This window comes from Nycticebus coucang, chromosome 12 (genome assembly GCF_027406575.1).
Source record: "Nycticebus coucang isolate mNycCou1 chromosome 12, mNycCou1.pri, whole genome shotgun sequence".
Lineage (NCBI taxonomy): Eukaryota > Metazoa > Chordata > Mammalia > Primates > Lorisidae > Nycticebus > Nycticebus coucang.
In genome coordinates this window covers 60,578,600-60,605,985 of record NC_069791.1, presented here as the reverse complement: position 1 = coordinate 60,605,985, position 27,386 = coordinate 60,578,600, and the positions used below count along the sequence as shown (strand labels likewise).

Here is a 27,386-nt window from a genome sequence, read left to right as displayed (position 1 = left end):
CATTCCCTCCATCACCCTCCTTTCTTTCCTTCAAAACCATCTCAGCGCTTTCCCAATTATTTGGGGGAAAGATTTTCCATTTTGTGGATTAAACATTTAATTCCTTCTTTTTCTGCCTCCTTGTCAACCTTGGGCCTTTCTTATGCAAACCTTTTCATTGGAAGGAAGAAGTAGGTGATGAGATGAATTGGTAAAATAAGTTTAGATATTCACGTTGGATTCAGATTTCCCATGTTCTCACCAGCCCTCCTCCCCTTTGGCAGATATGAGACAACTGAGATAATTCAGAGTTAAGTCTATTATTGTGACTTTTAGGGAACGGGAGAAAGAAAGGGATGTGGAAGAGCAAAGATACAATTAGGCCAATGTAGACATTGTTAAGAAATTTATTTGCAATTCTTATTTTTTGTATTTTTTGTTTGTTTTTTAAATAACATCATTCCTTAGATAAAAATGCAATCTTACAGGAATATACAATAGCGTCTCACACAGAGATGACCCTGAAGCTCTCCTTGAAAGGTTGCCCCTTCTAGATTCCCTGGCCTTTCTCGGGGTGAGAAGGCGCAGCAGGCGAGGCCTTTGACGACGGGATTATTTGACGATTACAAACTGTACAACAGTATTTACAACAGTAAGACTGTGAAGTCGTGGAGCCTGGAGGGGGAGGCATGGGGTGTACAGGTGTGTGGGGGTGGTGACAATGGAGGCACTGTCGCTGTTTTGTGCCTCTGTAACAGGCATGACACAGAGTGGTTTGGGGGCACGAAGGTGGGTCTGAGCAGCAGGACACGCGGAGGGGAGGGACCGAGGAGATTTGTTAGGAGCCTTTCACATGGAGGGGAGTTTTGCTTGTTAGCTCTGGTGTATTAAAATAAAACAGCAATAGTATGAGAGTAATAGACATTCCAGTGCTTCCCTAGGGGGGACCAGTCACCCTATTTCTTAATGGACGCGTGTGTTTTCCCACAGGTTATTCCCATCCACTACCATCACAGTCCCTTTGCTCCTCATGGCCTATTTCAGGCCAGGCCAGGCCTCATCCCACAGGGATCTGGGCAGGCAGAATGCAGAGAAGAGGCCACGGATAGTCTACAGGGAAGTTAAGGGATGGATTCCAGGTGGGGGAAGCTTGGCAGGTGGGTGGGTGGAAGGCATGATGTGTGGAAGCAGAAAGTGCCCACAGCATTTGGGTTGCTGGACACCTTCTCAGGAAGCCATTTACCCAGGAACTGGTGTTTACAAATCATCTGCCCTTGATTCTCAGGTTTTATTTTCCCTTTCCCTTTTTCCCTGGTGTAGTTTCTCCATGTTGGGAAGTCTTGGGGGTGGGGTTTTGGAACAAGACCCAGTGACCATGCTTGTACAGAAAAGAGCCTCTCTTCTCTCTTCCCCAGGCTAAGGGCTTAGGAGAGACTTCACAAAGGGCGTCTGGAACCAGCAGGTGCAGGTGCCCTGGGCAAAGACTCCTTCTTTACCCTGGTTACAAATAGCAGGGCTCCGAGAACACAGGAACAGAGATTCTCAGGCCCACACAATGATTAAGAGCCATTTTGTCCATGTCTGAATTTCCTCACACAGAAAAGTATCCTCTTTTACGTCTTTCACTCAAATTTCTCTGATAATGACCTCGGTTTTAAGTGCATAAGTGATTTTTAGATGGCACATTTGTAGGACATGTCTGGTTTATGTCAGGTGAAGTGGCATGTTATCCTTTCCGGGAACCCTACAAAGTTAAATTACTTAGATTCTGAAAACTGCGGTGTAAGGGATGCCCCACAAAGGTAGGGTGCATCTGTTAAGTGGCCAGTATCTGATCTAAAGGGAGAGGATGTGGCTCTGGAGACGTCCTATTTCAAACTCGTTTAATTACCTAGACTTTGTTTTGTCTTCCTTATTGTTCGTAGCAGAGATGTGAGAGGATTTTCATGGAAAACCCCAACTCTGACTCTACTCTCAGTGTTGAACTGATTCATTGTGCTTGATTCATTCAGCTGCCATCTCAAATATCCTTGGGAGACTGATAAAAAGTCTTTTCTAACATAGCAGAAAGAGCAAGGGTCTTTGCCACTTCATGTGCTTTGGATCAATCCTCTTAAAGTCATCTGAGAAAAAGTTGATTTTAGTAGTAGTATTTTTTCAATGTAGATAAATAATATTTACTTCATAATAAAAATAGGTTCCGAGGGCACTAATTTCCACCTGAAGAGGTCGCTGATTCTGTGTCCTCTCTGGGAGGAGGAAGGTCCCTTACCTAGGGCTCAATCCCAGCCCTCGGGCCTTAAGGGTATGTGTGTGGAGGGAGTGGGGGGCGGGGGCTGTTTGAGTGTTTCCCCAACAATGCAAAAACCTGGCAGAAACCCATTTACCTGTTGTATTGGTGTCTGGCTCTGCAAAGCAATGTTTTATTGCTTTGAAATAAAAATAAATAAATAAATAAAGCGAAAACCAGAAGTGGCTTCACAAAGAAACTGTGTCAGCATCTGCACACGAGTCCCCCGTCCCTTGCTGCCACCCTGGCTAGGCTGGGGGAAGGGGGCAGGAAGAGGGAGGGCTGTTGACCACAGGGCACTTCTTTCCCTCTGATCTTCCCCTTCTATGTCCTCAAAACGCAACCACAGCAGAACTGGACTCAGGTGACTGGGTAACCGAGAGCCCCACCATGGGTCAGATTAGGGCTTCCCCTCCTGCTAAGGCCAGCCAGGTAGGGTGATAAGGCTGGGAGAACAGCACTAGATTGAAAAGGTATCTTTTTCTCATATTCCTGAGGAGATCCTGGGGCATCAGGTGCTTTGCCAGCCTGCTCACTGCTGGTGGCTGAGCTGAACATGTTTTTCCATAGAATGGGAACAGACACATACAGAGCCAAAATATGCCCTTTGCCTACTCCCTCTGGTCCTCTCAGTGCTGGCATTTTCCCCAGAGCCAGGTTCTCTTTACAAAAACAGAATAAGCCCAGACATTCACAGCAAGTTTTTGACTCCTGTGGAGCTTAAAAGAAGCCAGATGGCCCTTTCCTTGATCTCTTTGTTAAATTACTTCTAACTCCTAGACAATGATATTTTAATTATCTGAGGCCCCTAGGGATGGAATTGCCATCATTCTTTCGCAACTTTTACAATTACGGTTTGATGCGGCTAAAGCCCCGATTACTAGGGTTCTACTCCATCCCTAGTATAAATTCTTGTTCTGTTTCTTTGCCTTTAGGAGTGATGGGCATGTGTCAACCGGCTTATATAAAGATGCCTTCATCCTTTTGTTGACTTTCACACTCCTCCTTTTCAGAGTATTCTTATTTCTCAGAAAGATGTTAACTTTGGTGTGGCGAGGTCTACCTCTCCTATGGTTGCCTTCCCCTCTTCACCTGGACAGTCAGGAGTTTTGGAGGGAGGATGGCTGGGAGGAAGTGACAGGCAGCTTCCCTCCAGACAAGCAAACAGGAGGATGAGGTAATAGTCTGTTCCTTTGACTGGATTTCCCAGACACAGGGAAGCCTATTGGGTAATAAGAAGGAAGGCAGCTATAATAGCTCTGAATCAAAGCAGGGAAAAATTCATGAATCAAGCCAAAACCTAGGACCTCAAGACAAAAAGAACTTTGTAGGAATAGGCAGAAAGTAGACAGCTGGAGATCTTTCTGCTTCATGTGGCCAGGCACGTGAATAGATAATCCATGACCAAGGTGTGAAAAATAAAAGAGGCAGGGCTGGTCAGAGAACAAATGAAAATCAAGTTCACCAAACTACAGCCTTTAAACTACACTTCTTCAAGTCCTTTTGGCCCTCAGCCTCCTAGAGGTTGTCAGGAGGGCTATGGAAGATTTGACAATTCCATTTTTGGTGGAGAGCAGACATCACCTATTGCTGTGGGGATGCAGTTTGCAGATTGCATGACTCGTACCAATGTGTCATGATGACAGGCATCCCATGTGAGTCTTACACTGGTCTATCAGGGTCAGGCTAGGGAAGATCCACTGTCCTTCACAGCAGCACAGGGCACGGTGCCCTTGTCACAGCTGACAGAGAAGGAGCCTGTGGGGGTAAGGGGATCATGCTGGCCAGGCAGGACCCTGGGGCGCAGCTGGCTTGAACCTGGCTTTTAGCCCATGCCACTGGGCACTAGTCAGTGAGACCTGGTGATGCAAATGAAAAGTTCCAAAGGAAAATAGAAGGCAGCAGAAAAAGTTGAGAGAGACGGTGTGTGGTCAGTCAAAACTCCCAGATTCATTATCCAGAGGGCAAATGTTCACAAGAATCAGACATTAGTTCAAAAGGGCTCCTCTCTCCATCATAACTAGAATCTTAGTACAGTTTGGGGAAACAGGACCAAAGATGAAACCTAAACTCAACTCTAGAAGACCTTGCTGGCACTGAGAAGGGACCAAGAAAGTCTGGATGGGTTGGGCTGAAGTATCATGAAGAAACTGTTTCTAGAGCTACATTGATTGACCTGGGAGTGTCCAGCACATTTCTTTACTTTTAATGAATCAGTCCATGAAAAAGCAACCGGTTGTCACTGAGGAATGGACTGTCCCTTACTTTAATTTCTAGCTTGCTCTTATAAGTGCCGAGAGGGGCTGAGAAAGCACTGGGCCTGAAGAGATTTAATGGGTAAGTTCTGGGTGAATGGTTGAGGCCCATTTTCCCCCAAAGCAGCCCCTTCTCAGCCATCGTTGTTGAAATTTATCTGAAGGACACAGCACCCAGGGAGTGATATTCTAGGTATAAGCCCCCAGAAGATTTATTTCCGCCAGCAATATGACCTCTAGCTGCTTCCTCCCTGTCCTGTCCCCTCCACGTGCGTGAGGATGGGTCTGGGGTAAAGCCTGCTCTGGAGTGAGGAAGAGATGGAGGAAGAGCCTGGCAGAGGTGGCTGCGGGATGGCTCGCTTTCACCCACCTGCCTTTCTCAAGCCACTGCTGTCCGCATGGATGCAGAGCAGCTGCCAGAGGATGCAGAGCAGGATGCCCCTCCCTCCAGCCAGTCCAACCTTAATTCCGTCCTCTTAGTCAGTGTACGCTTTCCTGAGGAAACCAATGAGAAACATCTGTGCTGGGAATAAATGGATGGTCAGCCGTGGCTGCTGTGGGGCTGCTGCTGCCAGCTTGGTGACTAAGGCTGGGCAGATGCCTCCCACTGCTCAGGGTGAAGGGCTCTTCCTGGAGAAGGCCCAGCCAGAGAGCCTGAGCAGAGCAGATCGTGAAGACTGGAATAAAATATGTCCTGGGCTCTCAAAGCAAGCGATGGTATGAATACACTTATCATAGGATTTTGGAAAAATTGAAGGAAATGGAAGAGAACACAAGATATGCAAAACAGTAATGTCCAAACCTGTTTGTGGATTAATGACTGACACTGGTGGTATTTTTGCTCATTAGTACAAATTAAAAGAAAAATCATTCCCTTTCCCCCAACCACATATAGAAAAGCACTTAAGAGGTCAAAGGTAAAGCTTGTCACACTCCAAATACAAAATGATTTACTTTACATGCAGCAAAATATACAAGAAGTGAATTCAAAAACAAACTTAATTCATTATATTCGCTTGGCACAATTGCAATTCAGTTTTTAAAAAAATATTTGAAAAATACTGAAACTGACCTGAATTCAAGTATAACGGTTTCTTCAACAGAAACATTATCAATGCAATAAAACATTACACGGAATATATCGAAGCAAAATGCTTTCTTGAGCTTTTTCCCTTAAATTTCTGTGTGTTTTTTTAATACAGTTTTAATGCCAACACAACTCACAATTGTATTTTTAAAATGAATATTATTGCATTGTTTTTGCATATCTTGTGGGACAGAAAATGCAAAGTTATTGATTCCCGTTTCAGAAGCAGAGATAGTGGTTTGTTTTTGCTTTCAATGGCTCCAGATTCAGATCTCCCCACAGTTAAACCACAAGGGGGGAACTGCACATTCACTGGTGTGCACAGGCACACGTGTGGGTGCACGTCCACCCATGGGACATGCACACGGACAACCACTGGCATACACACGCAGTCACAGAGACTCTCTCTCTCCTGCACCCACCTGTACACCCAGCATAAAAAGGAACCTAACCCAATCGCCCATATGTGCAAGATCCTATCAAGTGCATTGCCAAACCTTTAAATTATGCAACCAAACTAGAAAAAAATCATTAGTACCTAAGGAAATTATAACAAATTATTGGACATACACAGTTGGTGGCTTCTATTGACCCCTCCGTGGAAAAAGGAAACCACAACTATTTAAATAATACAATAAAACCAAACCTGATTTACATTTGCAAAAGTGAAAACAAGAAGTTGGGTGGCTACAGAACTTTGTAAACACTCTTCTTCCTCCCCTCCCCCTGGGAAAACAAAATTAAAAAAAAAAACCACCAAAAAAAAAAATGAAGAAGAAAGAAAAGAAAAGGAAAAGAAAACTGCAACATGCTGTCAAGAAAAGTGTCAAACCACAAAACAAAGGAGCACTCAACAGAAGCTCAGCACCACCTGTCCGTGGAGGGCTGGTGGGCCCTTCCCCGGTGGCCAGCTCCGTCCTCGCTGCCTGTTGGCCCGACTGCTGGTCTGGAGCTCAGTGTGGCTTCTGTAGGGTTAAGAGATCCTGTTGCAGCGGGCAGAGGTGGCTGGGCTGCTGCCACTGTGTGGGGATGTGGGGTGATGCTGCACTGCCTCCCTGGTCCTGGGGCCCTCCAGCCTCTGGCTTCCTCTTCCCTCTCTGAGGTGGGCTGGGATCCTCGCTGGAAGTCCTGCCTGCTCCCTTCTCCAAATCCACAGGGCCCTGGCTCTCTGGAGACAGCCAGGCTCATACAGAATATGCGCAAATGATTTTTTTTTTTTTACAAGCAAAGTTGAAAGACACCCGTTTGACACAGGGTCCTTTTGGTGAGGGCTACTGCAGGACGCTGAGGTTCTCTCTCCCGCCCAGCAGTGGCTGCTGGCTCCCGTGGCAGGGCCTGAAATGTAAGGAGAGGTCCCCGTGTCCCCTGCCTCTCCTGCCCCCTCTCTGCTGCCTCCTCAGCACTCTGCCTCTGTGCACACAAACCGGCTGCTGCCGCTCTTCCCCTGAAAATGCACTCTCCACACCACCCAACTCTGCGTCTTGTCCCGACAGAAATGAATGAAGACGCTGTTCCGGTTAACTCCAGGTCACGAGAACAGTGAGGCACTTCTGAAACGAACCCATTAGGAACATTGAAACAAATAAAAAACCCAGCATCTCCCCAGCCCTGGCAACTACAGGCTGCTGACATAGACCCTGCTGTCCTGGAGCTCCTCCTCACTCTGCTGACGCCCCAGGGCGCGTGCACAGCTCTCGTCCTCCTCGCCCCCTGCTCGGTCCTGCCCCGGGTCCCTGCAGTTCACAAAAGGTAAGAGGGTGCCATTGGGGCTCTGCTGGGCGCCCCCACTGAGGATGTTGTCAGCCGCACTCTCCATCTCCTCTATTGTCATGTCGCAGGCATCGGCCAGCTCCTGGGTTGTGACCTCGATGAACTTGGGGTCCTGTGCAAACTGCCCCAGTCCTTCTGAAATCAAGACCTGGAGGGGTGGAGGTGGAGGGCCGTGAAGAAGAAGGAACATTGTTACTGGGGCTGAGACCCAGAGGGCTTTGGATGATGACCTCGGGAAGTGTGCACGATGGAGGAGGGGCCCACAGAGGAATTGAGCATCAGCCAAAGGGATTAGGGCTGTGTAGGCTGGAGGGGGGAAGTTCTGGTCGGGTGTTCAGAGACTGTCATGAGATATATAAAGACCTGGCCCCCAGAGGGGTTGCAGGGGCTCTGCTGTGTGTGCAGATCCCTCCTTTCTCTCCCCCTCCCTGGCACCCACAGATGCCTTTCATATTGTTTCTTTTAGTCACCCTTGTTCTCCTTCGGTGAAACTGGTAACCTGTGCCTACTGTCCACTGTCAGCTGGTTCCCCTCTGGGGAGAGGGCCTAGAAGTGTGTGTGCACATACCTGCCTCTGCTTCTGCTGGGAAGGACCAGAAGGTGACCCCCCAAGTTCCCCCACCACCACCCCAGCTGCTCCAGTGCCTGGCTCTGGGGAACTTTGGCTCTTGAGCCCCAGGGTGGGAGGAGCAGCAGAGTGCAGCTGGCACACCCTCCTCCCAGGTGTCCTGCTCCCCTACCCACATTGCTCTTTCTCTCCTTGCCCTGCATAGTTTATGGACCCTCTTTCCCCATCACCAGGTGAGCTCATGAGAAGCAGCCCTAATTCTCGGCTGTAGCCCAGTACCTGGAATGGGACCTGCTTGTGGTAGGTGCTTAGGAGGGGTTTGTGAGATGAATTAAGGATAACCGAGGCCATGCTGAGCATCAAAGGGAGCTAGCTTTGCAGATGTCTGGTTTAGCTCCCACCTCCTGCATGGTAGGCTGATGGATGGCCGGATGGGCCCCGTCTCTGCTTGCATATGTCTGGATATGAGGGAACTCACTACTTTTTAGGACAGCTCTCCCTTAGTTTGGGAGAACTTAGTTGGGAAAGTCTTCTTCCTGTGAGCCGCACTGCAGACCCCCTGCCCAGGCTGTGACCCTTCCCCTGCACTGCCCACAGTCTCTGAGGTCATATCTCTGGGTTTACTTCCCAAACTCCTTTGATCAGCTCTCTTATGAAATGATTTCTAGAAAACTTGCCATCCTGGTCATCTCCTTTGGGACTGTACCAATTTGTTAAAGGTACCTGAAAATGTGGTGCCACAATTGCCCTAGACTGTGATTTGTCACAGTGCAGTGGAACAGGAACAGAAAACATTCTTGTCCTACACTAGTGGCTCTCAACGCTGGCTATGCATTGGAGTCATCCAAGAGCTTTTAAAGGTATCAGTTCAACAAGTCATGGGTTTCCAGGGCTCCCCTGGTGGTTGTCCCAAGCAGTCAGGGTTGAGCATCACAGATACTGACCCTTCCACGGGTACAAATGCAGCCCGGGCACACGTGCATTTTGAGTAATCATAGCATGCTCTAGGCTCTACAGTGGGGCCTGGGGCCTTTCCTGGGTTCACTGGCCTGTGGCAGGAATATGTTGCTCAGAAGGTTCTTTCTCCCTCGGCAGTGGGCCCAGCTTCTCATATGATCGTAATTCCCTGCAGGCCATGCCCTCCTTCTGCAGGCCAGAGAGGGAGGGCCTTTCCGGCACAGAGGCTTGGCATGTAATCAATTTGGGAAGGTACCTGGTGCACCCTTCTTAGCTCCGCGTGCCAAGCCCCCTTGCTGCCCACAGCCTCCCCCTTGGTCTGGGAGTTACCTACCGCTTCCACCAGGCTGCTGGCACTGCCGTGGAACTGCCCGCCCCGCGCCCCGGCCTGGCTGGGCACCGTGAGGGAGACAGGCCGGGCCCTCCGGGTGACGCTGCTGCCCCCACCACAGGGGACTGGCCCCTCAGCCCAGGAGCCGCAGTGGATGGATGGGAAGCTGCTGTTGAGCTTCTCGCTGGACTCGGCCCCCTCCAGCCGCAGGGTGGGGATGGGCTGTGGGGGCCAGCCACGGCTGCCCGGAGTGGCAGGGGGCGTGGCGAATGGCCTGGGGGCTGAGGTGGGGGAATGGCTTCTCTGGAGGAGGGGGCTCAGGCCTGCCACTGCCAACGCCTGCGGACACAAGGAGCACGAGTTATGGAATTATCGGGTTATAGGGAGCGGTTGGCCAAGTGCTGGCTGCCTTCTGAGCAACCACTGCTTGCTTCCCAGCCAGTTCCCCCGCCTAGAATTCACACTACTTCTTCCTCATTCATCTGAGTCCACCTCATCAGGGCCTGTTGTAAGTTTCAACCATCTCAAATCATACTTTACAATCATCTCAGTCTGAAGTGATCCTCTCTTCCAGCTCTAGGAAGCTGTGGTTGAGTGGAACCAAGGGAATGTGGTTGTCAGCACAGTCAGCTGTCTTGCATTTGTCACAAGCAGACTCAAGAGAATGGTGATGCCTGCACATCTGTAAGCTGGAACATTAATGTCCTCTCTCTCCACCTACCTGTGGGCTTGGTATGAACTGACGTGAAATAAGGTTTGCAAGGAAGCATACTGTACATTATAAAGAGCTAGAGAAAGCCAGTGTTTGTTGCTGTAATTTTTATAATTAATTGGGCCATAAATAATGCCCTGCAAATCTCTGGCTCAGGCTGTCTTTGAGCCATTGTCCAAATCTCATGCTATATTGTAATTACATGATTTACATGGTATGACCTCTGTCTCAGATGGCCTGCATCACAGCTGCCGCGATGACCTGCTCTGGACAGAGGTCCTGCAAGAGCCTGGGAGACAGTGGCACTGAGTGGTGGGAAAAACAACTCTGAGAGGCACAGAAGGGGACCATCACCCCACAGGTGCAAGGGGAGAAGACAGAGACAAAGAGGGTCCAAACCCAAGAAGAGTATTGCCTACCAGCCTGACGAGAACAGCAGGGTGGGACCAACATCTAGAAATCTTTTAAAATAGCACAAACCGTGTCCCTATGTCTGCCCCTCTCTCCTCCCCATCTCACGGGGGTCCCCATCCTGGGGCTCCTGGGCCTCTGAGGATTTGAGGGAGTATAAGACCATGTCAACATTTTGGAAAGTCCATTAGAAACCATGCACATTTAGGCAATGCCTCAAAGGCTAAGAAAAACAATGCATTGCCTTGAGGAATATCAACTTGGCTGAGCCACACTGGCTCTCTTACCTGATGTGATGGACAGCTGAATGCCTCTGGGCACCAAAACCCACCTAAAACATGGGTCAGTGGTATATAATCACAAAGGTAAAAAGGTTGGGAAACCAGGTCTAGGCCCCAATTTGCCAGCAATTAGACTGGCCTCAGGTAACTCTTTAAAGTTTCCCTTAGTTCTAAGCTACCAAGAACCTATTTGATACTGTGTTGGATTTCACTCTCTCAGCTGGAGTCAGCTCTGCTGGGAGAAAGTTCATCTACTGAGTCTCTCTGCACCTGTTTCCCTTGGGTATCATTCCCTCTTCTTGTTGTTGGCAGGTTCTCTGATCATTTCTATATGTCAATGGATGGATTTCTGTGCAGCTAAATTTCCAGGTGTCTTCACACTCTAGGTACTACCACACCAGCCCGAGAGCCCTGCGGCCCAAGCCAGCATCTGGTGGGGAATGTCTGCAGCACCGTAAGAAGAAAGCGTGGGTGGGACCCTGCTGCTGCTGACCCTTCAGGATCACCAGAAGAGTTTCTGTGCCAGTGTGTTTTATCTCCACCTGTGACATGACAGACGCCCTCACCAGCATAGGAAAAGCAAGTCCGACCGGGGGCTGCCAGGCCAAGGGAGGAGGCCCCTGTGGTCTGAGACAAGGAAGACCAACTGGTATCTTAGGATGCATCTAGCTTGGTAGGCGGTGGCCAGTGGCCTATCCAAAAGTAAAAGCTACCTGATGATGAACCAGGTGCAAGGGCAGGACCGTCTTCTGAGAGATGTCTCCCCCCTGGTTCTTCTGTCGTTTCAGACATTCTAGGTGGAATGAGGCCCTTCGACCTGCAAAGCCAGCCAAAGATCCAGGGTCAGGTCAGGGAAAGAGGACAGTGGCCTGTGACAGTCCAGACCCAAGGAGTAGTGTTTGTGGCCCTGGGTCCACCTTCTCCCCAGCCCCTGCCTTTGTCTTTGAGATATACTGAGCAACATCTGACTGAGGCCTGCCCAGGTAAACCCTGCCTTTGGAATTCTGATTTGTCACTTTGGAAATCTGCCCAGCCCACTGCATGGAGGCTGCTGGCACCAGGCCACATGGTCTCTCAGTCATGGTTGAGCACCTGACCAGTGCCCTCTTTGGGGTGACCACAAGCCACATTGGATAGCAGGGTGTGTGCTTACCTAGTGAGGCAGAGCGAAGGAAGCCCCTCTTCGGGGACTGCCGAATATCCCTCTTGTCCTCTGGGGGAGTCAGCTGCCGATTTTCATCATCTTGATAGGAAAGCCTGGAACAGAGGGCTTGGGGCTTGTTCCTGAGGCTGAGAAATGCTACCCACTGGAACTGCTGCCACTCCAGAGCACACTCCGCTGTTTGTCTTAATGAAGGCCCCCTCTTTTGTGCTTCCATACAGATTTAGGGAAAATTGCTGCCCAGGAGAGTCTGCGGGGCACCACGGCACAGCAGGAGCTTTCAGGCCTGCTTGCTGTGGGTTCCCAGCTCCTTACCCACAGCCTCTGATGAGCGTTGCTTTTCTGATTTGGGGCAGTGAAGGTACTCTTGGGGCAGAAGTGTTTTGAAAGTTGGAAAAATCCTAGGCCTGCCTAGTTCTTTAAAGGAAAGGCCCAGGCTCTGTGCTGGCTACTGCTGCTCATCACAGTTGCCCACGGCTGCCTGGACCTCCCGCCCTGCCAGCCCCTTCACCCCTGAGAACACACCAGCTGTCAGTCAGAGAAGGCAGAGCTGTAAAGGGCCTGCAGGCATCTTGTGGATGGCTTCAAGCTTTTTGATGGTAATTCACAGCAAGAAATATACAGAGGGTGTCAAAAACATGTATACACATTTTAAGAGAGGAAAAAACTATATGAAAATGGTAAGGGTCAGTGTATACCAATAACATTTGTTATCTTGTATATTGTATCTTATATCTCCTGTAATTGCAGAAGTCAAACATGATTTGAGTATTACTATTTTAATACACTTTTTTCTTCTCTTAAAATACGTACACATGTTTTTGGCTTCCTCTGTATTTTACACATTCCCAGTACGCACAGATATTCCTCACTGCAACCACACGGCTTGTGCTTACCCTCACCGCAGGCATTCCACCCTAATAAATTCCAGTCTACTTTAGTCTGTTCCATTTTATTTATTTTTTTTGTAGAGACAGAGTCTCACTTTACTGCCCTTGGTAGAGTGCCGTGGCAACACACAGCTCACAGCAACCTCCAGCTCTTGGGCTTACGTGATTCTCTTGCCTCAGCCTCCTGAGCAGCTGGGACCACAGGCGCCCACCACAACGCCCAGCTATTTTTTTTGTTGTTGCAGTTTGGCCGGGGCTGGGTTTGAACTCACAACCCTCGGCATATGGGGCCGGCGCCCTACTCACTGAGCCACAGGCGCCACCCCTGTTCCATTTTATTAACAGCTATGAGCTGCAAACCCATGAAATGGATCTCACAATCCCTAGTGGTGAGGCCTACAGTCCCAGAAGTACAGTTGCATTCCTACCTCAGGGGCCAGCTGAGTTCTATCCCCTGTGCTGCCTCTCCGTGCTGGGGGATCTGCCCTGCTCCTGGCACAGACTAGCAACTTCAGGCATTTGTAGATGTGCAGGAACATTCATTGAGTGAAAACCTCACATATTTAGGCCTCTGATCCTTATTTTCATTCTTGGCTAGGTAAACCCTCCTATTATACAGTAGGACTTCCATAAGTTGACCACCCAAAGGACTGTAACACATTGGAGGTGGTCAACATAAGGAAGTAGGTCTACGGTACTGATACGCATATGTGGTGCCTGTCTGGTCTATGAAAATTAGGTCAACTTACGGAGGTGGTCAGTTGGGAGCCTGGAGAACCTATGGAGGTTCTATTATATTGTCTTCTTAGGCAATACCTCCCCGTGCTTGCAGACCTGGCTTCTGTTTGACCTTGTGTGGGACCCATTAAGGTTGCCCTGCCCCTCAGCCTTCTCTGAATACCTGTACCCCTCAGGGTTTGTACCATTCTGTAGGCAATTAGTTAGAAAATCGCCATGTTATCTTCCTTTTCTGAGATCATCTTAGCTTCCTCACTAGTTTCTAAACTCTCCGTGAAGGTAAAGACCCGTTTACTCATGACCTTGTAGAGTGTCTGGATGGACCCAGCACTCAGTGAGAGCTGAAATGGGTTAAAGCATATGCTTTTCTTGATTTCTAGAACAGGTAGCCATGTGTTAATTTGTACTTTCTTTTTTTTTTTTTAATTGTTGGGGATTCATTGAGGGTACAGAGAACCAGGTTACACTGATTTTTTGTTAGATAAGGACCCTCTTATATTTGTGCCCCACCCCCAAAAGGTGGGGGGACCTACTACCCGTCCCTCCTTACTAAAAATCAATTTGGAGAATGGTATCTCTTAAGGAACTTCCAATATTTCCTTTGGTTCTATATACACTATGCTTCACTGAGTCAGAAAAATAGGTCATTTACCCCTCATCACTCTGTTTTGCTGATAGGAACACAAAGGCACGGGCGGTTAGAGTTGCTGATCTCAACTACTATATCCATGTTTTTCCCTTCTAGAGTCTTCTTTTTACATTAGGGGAACAGGAAATATCTCTGCTGCTGTCCCAACCCAGTTCCCGGGCTCGAAACATGGAAAGAGCAGGCCGTGGCTGCTCCCTCTCCCAACACTCCTTGGTGTGAGGGCTGGTCCCCCTCCCATCATCTTCAGCCACCCTGTTCTTTTCTTCAAAAGTCTAAAAGGCTGTTGCTTCCTTACTGTTAAGTGCTTCAGGCAAGCTTCTATAAAACAGCAAGTCTTCTTTTGTTTTGAATGCAGCCCAAGGTCTTAAAGTTGTTTACAGAGAGACTCAGTAGACATATACACATAGGCAATTAAACTAATGTCTCACGACACAATACTTACGTTTCTGACATTCGATACTTTCTGATATTCTCTATTGTGCTGTGCTATTCTTTTAAAAGTACTAGCTGTCAGAAGCCTTTGTATATGCTAATAACAATCAAGGTGAAAAGCTAATCAAGGACATAATTTCCTTCACAGTAGCTTCAAAGAAAATGAAATGTCTAGGAATATACCTAACAAAAGAGGTGAAGGACCACTATGAAGAAAATTATAAAACCTTAAGAAATGAAATAGTGGAAGGTATTAACAAATGGAAGAACATACCATGCTCATGGCTGAGGAGAATCAACATTGTTAAAATGTTTATACTTCCCAAAGCAATCTACAGATTCAATGCAATTCCCATTAAAATTCCAACATCATACTTTCAAGATTTGGAAAAAATAATTCTTTGTTTTGTATGGAACCAGAAGAAACCCCTTATAGCCAAGACAATCCTTAGTAATAAAAGAAGGCCTGGGACATCAGCCTACCAGACTTAAGGCTGTACTCAAGGCCATAGTGATCAAAACAGCATGGTACTGGCACAAAAATAGATATCGACATTTGGAACTGAATAGAAAACCATGAAAAGAAACGAACTTCTTACAGCCACCTAGTCTTTGATAAACCAAACAAGAACATACACTGGAGGAAAGACTCTCTATTCAATAGAAGGTGTTGGGAGAACTGAATATCCACATTTAAAAGACTGAAATTGGACCCACACCTTTCTCCACTCACTAAAATTGATTCAAGATGGATAAAACATCTAAATCTAAGGCATGAAACATAAAAATCCTCGAAGAAACTGTGGGGAAAACACTTGAAGTTATCGGAGTGTGGAAAGACTTTATGAAGAAGACTTCAGTGGCAATTGCAACAACAACAAAAATAAACAAATGGGACTTAATTAAATTGAATAGCTTCTGTACAGCTAAGGAGAAAACAACCAAAGCAAATAGACAAGGTATTTGCATTTTATGAATCAGACAAAAGCTTGATAACTAGGATCTACAGAGAACTCAAGTTAATCAACATAAAAAAGCCAACAATCCCTTATATCAATGGGCAAGAGAGATGAATAGAACCTTCTCTAAAGAAGATAGACAAATGGCTAACAAACATGAAAAAAATGCTCATTGTCCCTAATTATCAGAGAAATGCAAATCAAAACCACCCTAAGATGTCATCTAACCCCAGTGAGAATGGCCCACATCACAAAATCTCAAAGCTGCAGATGGTGGGCGTAGCTGTGGAGAGCAGGAAACACTTTTACACTGCTGGTGGGACTGCAAACTAATACAACCTTTTTGGAAGGAAGTATCAGAACTCTCAAAGAACTCAAACTAGACCTCCCAGTTGATCCTGCAATCCCATTACTGGGCATCTAGCCAGAAGAAAAAAATCATTTTATCATAAGGACATTTGAACTACACTCTTTATCACAGCTCAATTTACAATTGCCAAACTGTGGAAACAACCTAAATGCCCGCTAATCCAAGTATGGATTAACAAGCTGTGGTGTACGTATACCATGGAATACTATTCAGCCACTAAAAAGATGAAGACTTTACATCTTTTATATTAACCTGCATGGAGTTGAAACATATTCTTCTTAGTAAAGCATCACAAGAATGGACAAGCAAGAATCCAATGTACTCAAGTCTGATATGAGGACAATTGATGACCCAGTACGTGGTGGGGGGTGGGGGAAAGGGGGATCAGAGAGAGGGAAGAAGGGAGGGGGTGGGGGGTCATGGGCATGACACACCTCTTGGAGGTGGGACACAATTATAAGAGGGACTTTGCCTAACAAATGCAATCAGTGTAACCTGGTTCTCTGTACCTTCAATGAATCCCAACAATAAAAAAATAAAAAGTACTAGCTATAACCGACCAAACGAAATGAAGTTGTAACCTTATTTGTCTAGATCTGTAGTTAAAAAACCCTTTTCCAGCTGGGTGCAGTGGCTCACACCTGTAATCCCAGCACGTTGGGAGACTGAGGTGGAAGGATTGCTTGAGGTCAGGAGTTGAAGACCAGCCTGGGCAACATAGCAAGACTATGCATCTACAAAAAATAAAAAAATTAGCTGGGCGTGGTGGTGCACACCTGTAGTCCCAGCTACTCAGGAGGCTGAGGCAGGAGGATCACTTGAGCTCAGGAGCTGAGGTCGTAGTGAGCTATGATGATGCCACTGCACCCTGTCTCAAAAAACAAAAACAAAACCCATAAAATTTCTGCAGAGAAAAACTTCAGCCCTGGATTTGCCAACAGTGCCCTCTTATGGGCAGCTTTATTATTAAGTAGTTTCATGAAATATTTAATTGTCAGTATATGTACGTGTGTACTGAGTCTCACTAGAAAATACATTCATAACTGTCGGCTATAGCCTAAAAAGTTTAAGAAACAATGTTTAGACTTTTTTCTGAAAGCATGTTATAGTGAGAAATGGCCAAGCTAAAAGGGATCATGTGTGGTGCAGTGTGGTGGGAATTTCCCATCCCCTTTGGGGACACCTCATCACCTCTCCTCTCCCAGCCATACCCAGAGGAGGGATTTCAAGGACTGCCCCTGCCTCTCCAGACCCTTCCCTACTCTGGTCAGCCCAAGCAGAAGGCAGCCAAGCTCACATGTCTGTGGAGAGCAGGCTGGGCTCGCTGCAGGATTCCGTGTCTTCAGTCACCTTGACTTCATAGGTCTCGCCAGGAAACACCTCCTCCGGGCACACCATGGCTATTTGGCTGTCCCGGGAGTGGCACCTACAATGACCAGGATGGAGAACACATCAGGAACTGCCAGGCCTCCTCCCTTCCCTCAGCAAGTGAGGCAGCACACACCCGCACACACCCCAGCCACAGACACAATTGACATGCCTCTTCCTCCTGCACTTGCCAGTATAGCCATGGGGCCCCAGGAGTGTTAAGATTAGGGTAACGGTTTCATGTGGGAGAAGGAGCTGGGTCAGGACCCAAGAAGATCTGCGTTCTGACCCCTAGTTCACTTACGCTGTGGCCCAAGTCACTTAATCCACCCCATGCCTCAGGTGCCCTTTCTGTAATATTGGAATAGCGTATGTCCTGCCAACTCAGAGGCTTGTTGTGAGTAGCAAAGAAAGTAACAGGTGACATGGAGCTTTGAGGGGTAGAAAGAACCAGCTTTTAAAGAAGGGTCCAGGGCTGCACTATATAAGGCAGGGGGCCCTGTGAGAGGGCTGTCCCCTCTGCTGGAGACAGCTGGGCCTTTGGGCATCTGTGTGGTATAGCTGGGAAGCTCCTCGTATCATATTTTGACAGTGTCTTTGATTCTGCCACTGGCTCCCTGGAGTAAAAGCACAGAGAAGAAAACTCACATAGAAGCATTTGTTCTCCTGAGCAGAGGGGAGTGAGCCTGGAGCCCTGCTGACCCTGACTCCCTCCTGAGCTCCAGAGCCTCCCGCTAGACCAAGGTCTTCTGTCCTCTGGCCCAGCGGACAGAAGAGTGAGCTCTGAGCTGAGTGCTTCTCGTCCTGTCGTGCTCAGCTCAGTGCCTCCCCCATCTTTCTCCCTACAGACCCTGCACACTGGGCCCACTGTATCTTCAGACCCCTGGGGCTTCAGGGGAAGGTCCCCGTTTGTCCTTGGAGTGGAGTGCTGTATCACTGCCTCTCACTTTGTCCTAGGCCCGTGACCAAAGCAGGCAGGTGGGCAGGGCTCTCTAGGGGAGGCCTGCAACCCCTGCCCACCTAAAGTCGAAAGGAAAATGATGTCGGAGATCTAGGTGGAGTGGGATGGGATGCGGCCAGGCATAACGAGATGGGCTGGAGACGCAGACTGGTGTCAGGCAGCATCACCTCTCAGGGGACTGGGGTGCACAGTGTGAGCTGCCTAATCTCAGGAAGAGCAAGGCAGATGCCAGAGCCACCGCCCTTCGCCTCAACTGTAACATAGAGGACATGGCCCAAGGGCTATGGTTTCTTCACCAAGTTGAAGCTTAGCACCCTGAGTACCGTGTTTACCAACTGCAAGGGGAAGGGTGGGGACTGGCGTTTAGTGAGCACTTACTATGTGCTGAGTGCTTTGTATGCATTTCATTTCACTGATGTATTTGTGGGGAGAAAGGACTTCCCTGGTGTCTTCTCTCTCAGCTGCTATCTAAAAATCACTCTCCTCTTAGACAAGAATGAGACCCTGGGACTCATTTCCATTTAATGTGGAAATGCCCATAGAGGGAGGAAACTTAACCTACCTGAAATGCTGTGGACATGAAGAGCCCTCTTTAAGAAGAGGTTTTGTTAAGGGGAACAGGGAAAAAAGTGGTGCTGGGACTGAATCCTTGAAGGTTGTAAGAGAGAAGTGAGGTTGCAGCAAGGGGAGTGGCTGCCAGGACAGACATAGGCAAGCCATTAGTCTTACACTCTCGTGCAAAGCCAGCCCTCAGGTCAGCACATAACATCCAGTGGTGAACGCACCGTCCCATGCATGGGAGGCATCATACATGTCTCCTGAGTCACAGGGCTCAGCCAAAGCTGCTGCTGGGTGGCTAAACCACCCAATTTTCCAAACGGAAAGGGAGACAAGCTGGGTGGCTAGTATGACTTCCTGTCATCAGACATGGCTAATGTTCAGGCCTTGTGAGCCTGCACATGGCCACTTAGAGAGGGGCGCTCTGAAGGGACATGAAAGCTAGTGAGTAAGCATGCAGCTCCTCAGATGCAGGCAGCTTTGGGACACCTGTCCAGGGATTTAGAAAGAAGCTTGCACTTCTCCATTGCTTTCTGAGCTGGAGAGTAGGAAAGGAGGTGTGCTCAGGAACCGGCAAGATGAGGCCTGTGCAGTCGGTGGGGAGGCACAAATGGAAGGAGGCAGGGTGTGTCCTTTCCCACCTTGGAAACCTGGTAGATGGGGAGAGACTCCCAGAGGCCAGGCTGCACGGCCAGGGCCCAAAGCCACTAGGAGGCACCTGTGACTTAGCAAGTAGTGGCAGTACATTCCGGAGCACCAGGAGCAGAGGACCTGGTGAGGGAGAGGAGAGGGGAAAGAGGACCTGGGAGGGGAGAGGGAGCGCCAGGAGCAGAGGACCTGGTGAGGGAGAGGAGAGGGGAAAGAGGACCTGGGAGGGGAGAGGGAGCGCCAGGAGCAGAGGACCTGGTGAGGGAGAGGAGAGGGGAAAGAGGACCTGGGAGGGGAGAGAGAGGAAAAGGAGCGCCAGGAGGTGGCGGTGCCATCACGACCACCAGGAATAACCCCATGCTGGGGTGGAATATCAAGTGCCCACTAAGAGGGGGTGCGTAGGGCTCTGACTTTGTTGGTGAAAGGCCGGGTTTGGATGGATATCCAAGAAAGCACAGAGTGGTAGTTTCTGTTGTGTAGCCAGAATACGGCATGTCAGAGGCTTGTGCCCTGCTCAGGAAGGATGAGGGAATCATCCTCATCACCAGTGATGTGGCTTGTCCTGAGCCAGGCTGCCTACTGAGTCTGATCTGGGTGGCAGTGCTCTCTTGCTGGGGTCTGGGGCAATGGTCTCCTCTGAAGCTCTCGAGGGCTGGGGGCAGGCCCAAGGCTGCAGAATGCTGTGGGTAGCCCTGGGTAGCCCACCCTCCAGTTTACCTCTTGGAACTGAGCCTCCACGCTGCTTCCTGCACACGCACGGTGGGGGACAGGGGCGTCCCATGGCCCTCCACGGTGCTGACAGTGCTGGGTGGGCCGGCAGGCCGGGGCCGGCGGCCCAGGGCTGTGTTGTTGGCATTGTTAATGTTGGCATTGGAGCCCGTGGATGAGTAGCTGCTGGGGGTGAAGGTGGAGTCCACCAGCTTCTCGTGGGAGGGTGACTCGGTGTCACCTTGGCTGTTGCCCGCCTTGTTGATGTGCAGTGGGCGCTGGGTGGTGAAGGTCTGGGGGAAGGAGCTCCGGCTGTCACTTTGGTAGTAGCTGACGTGGTTGCCAAACAGGCCACCAGCCCTCTGCAGGCAAGACAGGAAGGGGGAGTGGGAGCTCGTCCTCAGAGGGAGAAGCCCAGACAGCCAGGCCAGAGCAGCGCAGGGCGCAGGAGGGCTGCCTGCCCTTAGGAGAGGCACAGCTGCCGCCAGCAGCACACAGGGGAAGGCAGCTTCACACCTGGCAGCTCTGGAGAGGGAGGGACCCAGCCGCTCAGGGTCCCACAGTGCCCTCTGCCGTGACAGTGAGGGCTGGGAAAGGGCCAGTAATGGTGAGGGCTGGGAATGCCCGCACCCTTGGGAACAGGGTGGCGGGATGGCTGCCCTAGAGGTTTTCGGTGGACCCCTAAAGACTGGGCATTTCATGCTGCAACTTCTAATATAGAAGTTTCTCATAGGAAAATGGCTCCTTCCCCTTCCCTGAAGGGCAGTGACACCCTGTTGAGCCACCGTCTGCTGGGAGCCCTGGCTTGGAACAGGCAGAGGGCAGAAAGACCCTGAATCGCCCACTGAGCTCCACCCATTCTCCTGGGGTGAGCTTGGCAGGACCCCAGCCTGAACCCCAGCCTACTCTCTTATTCCAAACTGCACTTCATGGAGATAAAGAGTACGCCGGCACCACCTACCCTGAAGATGTCATCTTCAGAGGCTGCAGACACAGCCTCTTTCATTGCCTTGTCCAACTCTTCCTCAGCAGTCAGATCTCCAGAGATGGCCCGACGGATCTCAGGCCCGATGTCATGCAGTGTGCGCAAGCCAGCCTGAAACCCAGAGGGATGTGTGAGGACCAAGCTTTCCAGTCAGCCATAGCCCAAGGATGGGGCCTGTCCCTCCACGACCCTGGCAGCCTCTACCCAGCCCTGACCCCTGGAAAGTACAGCTGTGTGTGAGCCAGGGGCTGGGCTTCCCTGGGCCCATTCTGGTGCCCTCCGTGTGGAAGAATCCAATCGCCCATCAGGAAGGAAGGGGGCATGTTGGGGGGACAACCAGGGGGCTGCCAGGGAGCCTCAGCAGGGTTGGGGCCAGCCCTGGTGGGGCAGTGACACCAGGTGGGACTGTGGATGGCAGGAGGGAAAGAATTATAACAGCCCTCCTCACAGCCACCTTCAGAAAGGCTGGCATTCTCAGGAAGGGTCCTTCTGAAGGGACTGACCAGAGACTGGGACCCTGGCTGAGATCAGAGGAAGGCGAACAGGACCTTCCTGGGGGTGTGACCCAGCCCCAGCCCCTCACCTGTAGGGACAGGGCGTTCCTCTGGGAGGGCTTGCCCACAAGGCCCTGCTCTTTGCGCTTCTTGAATTTCCGGAAGTACTCTTGGATCAGGAAAGTGGCATAGAACTTGCCAACTGTGACCTCATCATCTGACATGTAGGAATAGGGGAGAGGGAATTAGAGGTAAGTAGGGGAATGAAGTTGGACGTCATTGATTTTTTCACAATTCCAATTTAACACTTCTTTTTTCAGAGACCAAGTAGGCTGGAGAGCAGTGGTGCAATTGTAGCTCAACCCTAACCCTCAATCTCTTGGGCTCAAGCAGGCAATCCTCCTGCCTCCAGCCTCCCAGAGTGCTGGGATTACAATTACACCATAATTGGCAACTTTAAGTTTTTGGAGAGGGAGTACATTCATGTAGTTAAAAAAGAGAAAAACATATAAAAAGGCATATGGTGAAAAGTAGACAGCTTTTTTTATATTAGTTTCTTATTTTTCCAGAGATTTTAATGCAAATATTTACATAAGTAAGCAAACATGGCTCAGCGCCTATAGCTCAATGCCGAAGGTGCCAGCCACATACACCGGAGCTAGTGGGTTCGAATCCAGCCCGGGCCTGCCAAACAGCAATGACAACTATAACCAAAAACTAGCTGGGCATTGTGGTGGGCCCCTGTAGTCCCAGCTACTTGGGAGGCTAAGGCAAAAGAATTGCTTAAGCCCAAGAGTTTGAGGTTGCTGTGAGCTGTGATGCCACGGCACTCTACCAAGGGCGACAAAATGAAACTGTCTCAAAAAAAAAGCAAACATATTCTTATCCTTTTTTCTTACAGAAAAGGTAGCAATGCTTGATCCCCCATGCCTATAACCACCCAGCTGGCCCCCTAGTCTCAGGGAGTGGCTGGTAGAAGAAATGCTCTCCTTTCACTGAAGTTTGGGTTTTTCTCTCAAACTATACAGATTAGATTTTTGCACCAGGTAGCTTGCTGTGTCACTGCCAGGCTGGGCACCCCAAATGACACGTAACAGAATCAGTGTCTACCTTGGAAGTGAGCCAGATGGTGGAGAAGCTGTAAGCACCCAAGGGGAAACATTTTATGCCTTGCAAGTAGCCCCCTGGCTCCATCTCCTGGTTCCTTGTGAAGGAGCCAGCAGGTGCAGTTAGATCTAGGGGATGGCTCTCCTGCTCCGCTGTCCCTTGAGAATAGCCAAACTTGCGGTAGTAATGGACCTTCCATCTGGCAAGGGTCTCATTCCCATGTGGGACAGAAAACGCTGGGGAACCCCTATGTAGAGGTGCCAGGGGGAACTGCATTGCAGAAAGCTTGGCGTCTCAGGTGTCCTCAGACCTGGCTCTGAACCTGGAGCCTGCTTTGTGCTCATCAGGCAACTTGGGTTGGCCTCTTAGCTTCTGAGAACTAGTTCCTTGAGCAGCCTTCACAGAAGGCTGAGTCACCCACTGGAATTCTCACATAGTGACTATTCTATCTTTGTGTAAGTATGTGTGGTCTTTACACACATACTTAGTTCATATACTTATTTATCCCTTATTTTAAAATGTCAAATACAAAGTATCAATGATATTCCTTATTGTCTTAACTGCCTTTAAAAACACAAACATTCATAATAAGTGGTACATGTGAGCATTTCATCTACTAATAATTTTGAGCATAGTTGTGCCTGAGCACTTACTTATACAGTGTGGCCATAAAGTTCATGTGCAATTTAAAATTGCACACAAACTTTAAGGACATCCCGTATACTGAGCACATTCTAATATATTTTATATTAGAGTTAAAGCGTTCTGTTAATATTTTGGAAATTATATGCATAGGATGGTTACACCATCTATGATTTTTATTTGGGATCGTAGTAACAGCAACATACACTACTTGTTATAAAAAGGGGTTTCAGGCTTGATGGGGTCAGGATATGCTGTTCTAGGAAGAGCAAAAATAATTTCAACCAAGAGGGGAGGACTCTCAAGGGACCCTTCTTCCAGGACCTAGGGCAAGCTACAGCAATCAGGTTTAGGGGAACGCCTACCTTTTGTGGAGTTTCCTTGAAAGTTATGTCAAACCTCTGAGTGTCAAAGTACTTGCCTGCTCCCAGGTGTAAAATGCATGGGTGCAGCAGCCTTACTACCAGACCATCAGCTTCTACATTTGTGCAGGGCATCACACCAACAGGGCAGTGATTTTCAACTGGTGTGCTGCGAGAGGATCTCAGGTGTGCCACAAAAGATTTTTATTTTCTTATTTTTAAAAATTTTTAATTAAATCATAAACACATAGATCATGTATACATTAATGCATTTATGAAGTACAATGTGATGATTTCATATAGAATTAGGAACGCTTACATCACACTGTACGAAAGATTTTTAAAGCTCATTAATTAAATTGCTTTTGAAAGAAATTCAAAGCACAGTAAGTATATCCTTTTTTTTTTCTACCCTTTTTTTTTTGTAGAGACAGAGTCTCACTTTATGGCCCTTGGTGGAGTGCCATGGCATCACACAGCTCACAGCAACCTCCAGCTCCTGGGCTTAAGCGATTCTCTTGCCTCAGCCTCCCGAGTAGCTGGGACTACAGGCGCCCGCCACAACGCCCGGCTATTTTTTGGTTGCAGTTCAGCCGGGGCCGGGTTTGAACCCGCCACCCTCAGTATATGGGGCCGGCGCCTTACCGACTGAGCCACAGGCGCCGCCCTTTCTACCCTTTTTTTAATCAACATAATTTGGGTGCTGTGGAAGTTTAACTATAGGTTCAAGAATACCATGAGATAAAAATGGTTGAAAAACACTGCAATAGGGCCATTGAGCCCCACAGGAAGTGTCTGGAGAAAGCAGACCTCCAGCAAGCCTAGTGGGCTCAGAACACACGTCCGAGGGGTTGTGCCCACATTATAGCAAGGCTGAGCAACCCGGGCGGCAAGCTGCCCAGGGCCGAAACCCAGGCAGCACTTACCGCCTGCAGGGGGCACCACCTGGTCCAGCAGCTTCATGCTGGTCCGCTTCCAGATCTTCTTGATTATGGCCCGCAACTCCTCGTTGGCCTGCTCCAGGTTCCCTGAGGAAAGGGAGATGAAGGCCGAGAATGAGGATCAGCCCAGGCCCCTCTGCATAAAGCGGGAAGCCGCAGATGGAGGCATGTGGCCCCACACGGCCCTGATCTGCCAGTTTCTTCCTTGCTTAGTCTCCCTGGAGCTTTCCCATTTCCACCTCCTTCCTATTCCTTTTGCTCTCTTTGCTTCCCTCTTCCTCCCTGTGTCCATCCAGAGCCATTCCTCTCCCTTCTCCCTGTGTCCATCCAGAGCCATTCCTCTCCCTTCTCCCTGTGTCCATCCAGAGCCATTCCTCTCCCTTCTCCCTGTGTCCATCCAGAGCCATTCCTCTCCCTTCTCCCTGTGTCCCATCCAGAGCCATTCCTCTCCCTTCTCCCTGTGTCCATCCAGAGCCATTCCTCTCCCTTCTCCCTGTGTCCATCCAGAGCCATTCCTCTCTCTTCTCCCTGTGTCCATCCAGAGCCATTCCTCTCCCTTCTCCCTGTGTCCATCCAGAGCCATTCCTCTCCCTTCTCCCTGTGTCCATCCAGAGCCATTCCTCTCCCTTCTCCCTGTGTCCCATCCAGAGCCATTCCTCTCCCTTCTCCCTGTGTCCATCCAGAGCCATTCCTCTCCCTTCTCCCTGTGTCCATCCAGAGCCATTCCTCTCCCTTCTCCCTGTGTCCATCCAGAGCCATTCCTCTCCCTTCTCCCTGTGTCCCATCCAGAGCCATTCCTCTCCCTTCTCCCTGTGTCCATCCAGAGCCATTCCTCTCCCTTCTCCCTGTGTCCATCCAGAGCCATTCCTCTCCCTTCTCCCTGTGTCCATCCAGAGCCATTCCTCTCCCTTCTCCCTGTGTCCCATCCAGAGCCATTCCTCTCCCTTCTCCCTGTGTCCATCCAGAGCCATTCCTCTCCCTTCTCCCTGTGTCCCATCCAGAGCCATTCCTCTCCCTTCTCCCTGTGTCCCATCCAGAGCCATTCCTCTCCCTTCTCCCTGTGTCCATCCAGAGCCATTCCTCTCCCTTCTCCCTGTGTCCATCCAGAGCCATTCCTCTCCCTTCTCCCTGTGTGTTGCTCAGGCCAGCCCTGGGGTCCCTCTGCCCCACCTGACACTCGATTCTTTTCCTCATGGACTGAACCCAGCTGCTGGTCAGCTCCACCAGGGCCTACATGCTCACCAGCTCATATACACACACCCCTCTGAAGGGGAGCAGTAGGAGTGCCCCCTGTTGGGGGTATTTCTTATGGGCCTCCTTGGGGTGCCACAGGAAGTGTGGATGAGATTGGAGGGAAGAGCAGTCTCCCCCACATGCAGGGGTACATCTGTGCCAACGAGGGCTCTGCCTGCCAAGTCTACCCTAGGAAGCAAAACCTAACAGTGGAAGCAGGATTCGGGAGACACTGGACTCCGTGGTTTGGAATTTCCTTGATGTCTTCTTTCTCCAGTGGTAAAACAGACTTACTAAGGCGCCCATACCATGCAGCCTCTGGGATCCTGGCCTTACAGCGATGAGAAAGGAGGGCTGAGACCTGTCCTGTACGAGGGAGGTGGCAGGCAGGATTCTAAGCTGCTCCCAAAGATATCTCCCCACCCCCACCAATCCCAAGGTCCATGAACGTGATGGACTTTACTCCTGTGATTAGGTTACATTACGTGGCACCTGTGACCATAAGACAAGGAGATTATCTAGGTGGGCCTGACCTAATCACATCGGCCTTTTAAAAGCAGAGAGTCCTCTCCAGGTGGGAGAGAAGAGGCAGTGAGAGGCTCTCGTTGGCCTGGCAGAAGGCAGACACCCATGCTAGGAACTGAGCGGTCTCCAGGGGCCTGGGAGCGGTCCCCAGCAGACAGCTAGTAGGGAAATGAGGATTGCAGACTGACAATGCCAAGAAATGAATTCTGCCAATAACATGAATCAGCTTAGAGGTGGAAACTTCCCTAGAGCCACCAGAAGATCACACAGCCTGATCGACATCCTGAATTTGGTCTCGGGAGACCCTCAGTAGAGAACCCAGATACTCCATAGATGGACTTCTGACCCACAGAGCTGTGAGCGCATCACTGGAGCCATTCTTTGTGGTCATTTGTTACACAGCAATAGGGAACCAAGGCAGGGGACGTTTACTGCTGGCACATGGGAGAGGCAGGATGGAACAGCGGCTGAGAGTGACATTGGACTGCATTCACAGCCACCTCCGAGGCCACATGGGAGAGCAAGCAGAGGTGACACCGAAGAGAAAATGCTGGGCTCCTGAGTTCCTGGTTTGCACATCAGATCCAAACAGAGCCAGAGGACAGCTCCTCAGCACTCCTCAGTTATGGCCGAGACTAGTTCCCTTCGTGGGTAGAGCAGTTGCTGGTTTCTGAGCATGAAGTGAAATCGTCCTGATTGAAATACTGTTCAGACAGATGCACGCATAGTTCGAATATCCCGGTTCTCTGTACGGGCTGAATAATGTCCCCTCGAATTCACTTGACTATAGTTGTTCTCACATGGCTGCCAGCTCCTTTTCTCTGGAATTCCTATTTCCTCAAGACTGGCTCTCTGTATCTGACTAGGGGTGGGGGGTTCCTTTGTGTTGGTATCAGCTGTTGGTACAATTTAGTTGGATGTGGTGTGCTTTGACAATGCATCCTCAACATTGCTGGATCTCTCCCATGCATTCTGTTTTTTTGTTCTTCTATGGAACAAAAACTTAACATCCG

At 49.5% G+C, this 27,386-nt stretch overlaps 1 protein-coding gene across 7 annotated transcripts in view; it reads right to left on the bottom strand.

The window, feature by feature from the left end:
- Positions 1-370: 370 nt before the first annotated feature.
- The window catches only part of CACNA1C (calcium voltage-gated channel subunit alpha1 C), a 650,685-nt gene continuing 623,669 nt past the window's right edge, over positions 371-27,386 (bottom strand). For all 7 annotated transcript variants that reach the window (XM_053555459.1, XM_053555465.1, XM_053555462.1 and 4 more), the window contains 9 exons: positions 24,601-24,702; positions 21,653-21,780; positions 21,046-21,180; positions 20,094-20,446; positions 17,139-17,267; positions 11,795-11,898; positions 11,355-11,458; positions 9,241-9,576; positions 371-7,529 (listed from right to left, as the gene is read on the bottom strand). In XM_053555459.1, coding sequence (XP_053411434.1) covers positions 7,227-7,529; positions 9,241-9,576; positions 11,355-11,458; positions 11,795-11,898; positions 17,139-17,267; positions 20,094-20,446; positions 21,046-21,180; positions 21,653-21,780; positions 24,601-24,702 — 1,694 coding nt within the window. In that variant the 3' untranslated portion in view covers positions 371-7,226. The remainder of the gene's footprint in view (positions 7,530-9,240; positions 9,577-11,354; positions 11,459-11,794; positions 11,899-17,138; positions 17,268-20,093; positions 20,447-21,045; positions 21,181-21,652; positions 21,781-24,600; positions 24,703-27,386) is intronic.